The 6,323-nt window shown below is 32.6% G+C and overlaps 1 protein-coding gene and 1 pseudogene across 1 annotated transcript; both read right to left on the bottom strand.

Annotated features, from left to right (window-relative positions):
* Nucleotides 1–577: 577 nt before the first annotated feature.
* LOC133693738 (peroxidase A2-like) lies at nucleotides 578–2,231 on the bottom strand. The gene is made up of 4 exons (XM_062115028.1): nucleotides 1,966–2,231; nucleotides 1,686–1,877; nucleotides 1,282–1,450; nucleotides 578–1,191 (listed from the first exon to the last, which is right to left on the bottom strand). Exons 1-4 carry the CDS (start codon nucleotides 2,176–2,178, stop codon nucleotides 734–736), a joined length of 1,032 nt encoding a protein of 343 aa, XP_061971012.1. The 5' UTR covers nucleotides 2,179–2,231; the 3' UTR covers nucleotides 578–733.
* Nucleotides 2,232–4,308: 2,077 nt separating this feature from the next.
* Nucleotides 4,309–6,014, bottom strand: LOC133682811 (peroxidase C1A-like; annotated as a pseudogene).
* Nucleotides 6,015–6,323: the final 309 nt, after the last annotated feature.

Below are 6,323 nucleotides of genomic sequence, written 5' to 3'. Positions count from 1 at the left end.
CGGAGCATAAAAAAAGAATTGTTCTTTTAAGGTACTGAGCTTATCCAGTTGTGAAAAATATTGCATTAGTATTCTTTTCAACAAAAAAAAACAGAGAGAGAGAGAGAGAAAAACGTTTTTTACTCATTTTAGTTTGAAAGTAAAATAATGATTCGGTTTAGGATGTTAGAAAATCAACAAGACTCCATTTGATATTTAATTTACATCAAGTTTTCATCGCTCTGATATTTATTACAAAAAATTAGTTTTTACTCTGATATTTAATTTTTATATATATAAAAATACATTAAAAAAATTATATTTATAATTTTTTATCAAAAAATATCGAACATGGAACCAGAGTAAAAAATATCATCATCAATTACATCAGAAAAGATCACAGAAAAATTAAAAACAATTAATTTTAGCACAGCTGTTAACATGGAAAAAAAAACAAATTATTTTTTTATTAAAACAATATTGTTTTATAAAGTTAATCTAACCAAGTTTAGAATAGATTCTACAAGACTCTCGGATTATATTTTTTCTGATTTAATTTAAAACTCAATCACAATCACAATGAGGTAAGGATCATAAATTTATCGAATCAATAAGACTTAACATATATGCATTTTTTAGCGTGAGAAAAATGTCAACAAGACTCCATTTGGTATTCATTTTTCATCACTCTGATATTTATTACAGCGCATATGATCGCTTATTATCACCTGCTTCTTGGCACATAGCCTTTCATTCAAATTGAGCTAACAAGCATGCTATCTGGCCCAGCCAGGTTTGCATTGACTACCCTGCAGTTCAATCTGATCTCTCCTTCAGTTCCTGTCAGAGGGCTGAGATTTCCCATTCTTATCATGGACTCCGCAAAGCTTTCAAAGAAAGCTGTTTGATTAGCACTGAAAGCGTTAACAAGTGCAATGACATCATCTGCCCCAGGAGTTGAAAACAGTTCTTGATCAGTCTGAAGCAGGCCTTGGTTACCTTGCAGATTGGAGTAGTAGTTACTGTCAAAGGCATCAGGTGTTGTGAGATCAAGATCTGTTATCACACTCCCATTTCCACCTTGGGGACATAATTCCTGAAGATCTGCTAGAAGAGTTGTGTTCAGTGATTGGTCAGGAGCACCGGTGCTGTTGAAATCAAACAATCGGAAGTCGAATGTAGAACATTTTGCCCTTCCAAATGTGTGAGCACCTGAGAAGATAAAAAGGAAATTACATCAAAGGAGAATCAATTATAACAGAGTTTTACAGGTTAGAGTCGAGCCTGACAAACAATACTTACCAGATAGAGCTACCAAATCAGTATTATTATTAAGGCTGACATTAGTGAAGCTCTCTCTGAGTTGATCAAGGGTGAAAAAAGGGGCTGGAAGGAAAGCATTTGCTGCATCTCGGCTTGCTGTTGTGCTATCTCTTCTTCCTAATGGAACTGTCCAATTTGGACCTCCTGCCTGCAACCATGCATAGTCAGGGGATTACTACTTTTCAACTCTTAACGTATTTCTATCTTAACTCCTTTTGTCCAAACCTTCATAAAGTCATGAAAAAAATTAAGTAAATCTCAGCTTCTTTCTTTCATTCAATTATGATAAACTATGATATTTGTGTTCTTCGTACTTTGACTAGAAAAGGACAACAAGAGATTTATTTTATGATTTGGGGGGTTGAGGGATCATCTTAAGATACCAAGACAACAGATTCTTCAGCTGCAATAGTGAGTATATCAGCACAGGAAACAGTAGCAGGACAGGCACTCTCCAACAAAGCCTTCATTCTATCAACAACTTCAAAACCTCTTGCAGAGTTGTTGTTCCCTCCGGCTTCCTTTTCGCTCACTATAGTATCAGTATTGTCCAACAAAAGCGAACCATCACAGCCCTGAAAATAAAATAAAAAACTTGAGAATCACAACTTAGATAGATGGTTTAATAAAATTAAGCAATATAAGATGTTTCAAAGTAATTACATTAACAAAGCAGTCATGGAAGTGGAGCCTGATGAGGCTGGCTCCAATCCGAGGATCGGATACCAATGTCTCCGTAATGACATCACGGATAATGCTGCTCACATTTGGACATGTCTGGTCATAAAATGTTGGAGTAAGCTGGCCACAAGCCAATGTTCCTCCAAGCAAAACTACAAAGAAAAAAGCTGCAACAATAGCCTTAGAAATATGCATTTTTCAAAATGTTTTTGTCAATGTTAAAACTTGCATGGAACTCAATGATGTTGTAGTTTATATAGTGATAAAGAGGTTTGGAAGCTAAGACGCGGTTCTTTGAATTTACTACAATTTATATAGTAAATTTATTAAATTCAACTTTAATATGCCTGACTTTTATTTGCGTGGATGTTGGCCAGCTTAGCTAAAGTTCAATAGAAGGATCTAAATTCTACTATCCTGATTAATATATAGAGCTTCAACTTAATGATTACCATTATTATGATTTAAACAATCTTAAATTTCATAAAATATGGGTGTCTTTCCCATTTAATACATGTTTTAAAAATTTTCAAGAAAATAACATTGTTTTAAAAAGATTTTAAGAAATAGTACAACCCATAAAAAACCATAATTAACACCTATGGTATTTAAGATGGGTTTATATATGGTAAAATATTAAAGGTACATAAAAGCAGCAAGTTTTATTTTTTTTAAAAATAACCTTAGTTCTCATCACCTATAGTTTTTTAACAACTCGCAGATGGGAACTGCGGTTTTTTTTCTTGACTGTTCTGTTTCTTGAATTTTTTTTTTCCCCCCTGTTTGTGCGAGTTTATCAATTTATCTTTAAATTCTGCTAATTTTTAAAAAACAATAAAAGAAATGAAAATATGCCATTTGGATTCCTATTACAAGTTTTTGTTCGGACAGGTAGAGTTTCCCCTTCATTAAAGCATGATATAACTCCTTGCTTGTAAAAGTGTTATTGGAGATTAAATTTCCTCGATCAATACCTTAATAAAGAAAACACAAGCAAGAAGTTTCCTCAATCAGTAGATATTTATCAAATAGCCCAAGAATATTTTTTTTATTTTTATTTTATGACTAGGCCTTTTGTGCCACTATTATTCTATGCATATATATGGGGCCTATACATATGTAGTTAATTTCTACCAATGGGACCACCTGCGACATGAAACAGTAATTTTAAACATTTTTCTTGTAAAAACACTGTGCATTACCATATATCTTTCATGGCTTGATTAATAGCAAACTCTTAGTTAATTTAAGCCGACATGCATGCACACCTTGCAAGCTTTTATTGTTCCTTGCATCCGGAATCTAGCTATAAAGTGAAAGAAATAGTCATGTTCCTGTTCTTGAAGTCTTATCTAGATTTCTGTTTCTGAAAATTACCACCAGTTTAACTCGATAACTCGCTAATTTGTTTATTCAGACCTGCAACTCAAGTCTTGATATTACTCAAATAAAATCTTATAGCTATGATTAAATAAGATTAAATTACAATCTTGATCGATGATGAAGATTTTCTTAGTGATGTTTTAACTTTAGGTTTAGCTAATGAAGGGTAAAACATATTAAAAGTGGAATTCTAGAAGTATAGTTTATCTTAGATAGACACCTTGTTTGAAGGTTTATATTAAATTAATGTCTACAAAAAGGAGAAAAAGATTGTCAACAGATCAAATTATGTAGGAAGAAATTTAAAGCAGTACTGCCACTACGAGTTAATTTTCCTGCACAGGGAAGATTTCAATACCCGTGAAAAAAAGTTGAAAGTTACAGGGATTCGAATTCATGCATGCACCTTCAAAATTCAAAAGAAGGGATATATATATATATATGAACACGCCTTTACTTGGAATCTGGACTAAGATTTTTAAAAGTAATGTTCTTTTATAAAAATATGCCGTAGAAATTTGAAAGTTCTTCGTATGGTAAATACTTGAAAATCATGAGCAATTCATATTAATTTTTGCAGGGGCCGGGGCCCTGCCAGCCGCCCCCTGCCTCTGCCCTTGCATAGAAGAATACGAAAACAGAAAATCTGGATAAAAGTTATAACTATGTATTCATTTTTTTTAATTTTTTTAATTGATATTGAATTGGGCTTATCCAGTTGTGAAAGTTATTGCAGTGGTTTTTTTTTTTTCAAAAGAAAAAAAAAACATTTTTTTAGTATTTTTCACTCATTTTAAGTTGAAAGTAAAAGCATCATTCAGGTATGTTAGGGGTGTTTGAGAATATATAGTTGTAATTATTTGTTAAAGTGTTTTTTATTTTAAAAAGCATTATTATTTTTTAAAAATTATTGTTAATATAAGCCTATTAAAATAATCTAAAACTACTAAAATATATATTAATTTGAAATAAAAATAAAAAATTTGATTTTTTTTTAAAAATACTTTTAAATACAAAAACAAACATAAGAATCCATCTGATATTCAATTTACATCAAGTTTTCATCACTCTGATATTTATTACAGTGCATATGATCGCTCCTTATCATGTCCTTCATCGCATGTAGCCTTTCATTCAAATTGAACTGACAAGCAATGAAGCAAACTATCTAGCCCAGCTGCCAAGTTTGCATTGACTACACTGCAGTTCAATCTGATCTCTCCTTCAGTTCCTGTCAAAGGGCTGAGATTTCCCGTTCCTATCATGGACTCCAAAAAGCTTTCAAAGAAAGATGTTTGATTAGCACTGAAAGCGTTAACAAGTGCGCAATGACATCATCTGCCCCAGGAGTTGAAAACAGTTCTTGATCACTCTGAAGCTGGCCTCTCGTTCAACTGGCAGATTGGAGAAAGTAGTTACTGTCACAGGTATCAGGTGTTGTGGGATGAAGATCTGTTATCGAAGCACGCCTCTCGTTTTGCACTGAAAGGTACAGGATTTTTTCTTTACCGCATATTATTTGTAACATATCTATATCTATTCGAGTGGAAGCTTTTTGATCATGGAACTTAATTGTGTTTAATTTTATTAATTTAATTAGAAAAAAAAAGTGTTCAGACTCGAATTCCAAACTATTTAATTATTAAAATTTTGATTTAATATTAAAGAGTTAATTTAACTTAAAAATTTAAGTCGTTAAATGAATTACTTTTTTAACAGTATTGAATGGTTGAGGCTGGGTACTGTTTTCTTTTTCAGAAAAAAAAAAAAGTTACAAGGTAAAGAGACCAAATCAGTATTGTTACTGAGGCTGACATTAGTGAACCTCTCTCTCAGGGTGTCAAAAGGGGCTGGAATGAAAGCATTTGCTGCAGCTCGGCATGCTGTTGTGCTCTCTCTTTTTCCTGATGGAACTGTCCATTTTAGACCTCCTGACTGCAATTACGCATATTCAAGGGACTTGTAGTACTTTTCAACTCTTGAACACATTTCAAGTTTTCTTTCTTTCAGTTATTATAAGCTATGAATTATTAAACAAGGGATTTAATTTTTTTTATATATATTTTATTTTGGAGGGGTTTGGGGGATCATGTTAACATGCCAGAAAAACAGATCTTTCAGATGCAATAGTGACTATATCAGCACAGGAAGAGGAAACAGTAGCAGGACAAGAAGCCTCCAACAAGGCCTTCATTCTATCAACAGCATCGAAACCTCTTGCAGAGTAGTTGTTTGCATTAGCTTCCTTTTCGCTCTGTATAGTATCAGTGTCGTCCAACAAAACTGATCTATCACAGCCCTGAAAATAAAAATCAACAAATCTTTAGAATCACAAGTTTTATAGATGGCTTGATTCTGCAAAAATCGAACAACTACTTCCATTAAAAAAACATGCTGGAAATTTGTTTTAAATAAACAAATTATTATTGGTAAGTGAAAAATTAATCTCAAATAATCCTTGATTCTCTCATCTGAAATATTCTTGTTTTTTCCAGATTTAATTCAAGTATAATTATTTTTATTATTAACATAGATACTAGATTTTTAAAAAAAATTATATTAATTATAAATTTAAATATATATTTAAATTAATGGAAGTGAAGCCTAGCGAAGGTGGCGGCCATCCGAGGATCGGACACCAGTGTCATCTTAGTGACACCTTGTCTAATTATAAAATGTTGGACTTAGCTGACCGACCATGAGCCAATGGTAGAGTACCTCGAAGAAAAAATGCAAAGAAAAAGGCTGCCAGTGCTATAGCTTTTGAAAGATTCATATTTTTCTCCAATTTTTTTCACTGTTCTAAGCATGGGAATTAGTCTTTGAAGCTATGATTTATGCAGTGACGGAGAGGCTTGGAAGCCAAGACACGGTTCCTTGAATTTTCTTGGCACGACCGTAGCCACAACGACATGTAGACATTGATTTCTTAGGTGGTGATAAAAAATTAAAAAAAA

Source organism: Populus nigra, chromosome 1 (genome assembly GCF_951802175.1).
Source record: "Populus nigra chromosome 1, ddPopNigr1.1, whole genome shotgun sequence".
Lineage (NCBI taxonomy): Eukaryota > Viridiplantae > Streptophyta > Magnoliopsida > Malpighiales > Salicaceae > Populus > Populus nigra.
This window is presented reverse-complemented; position numbering and strand designations above follow the sequence as displayed.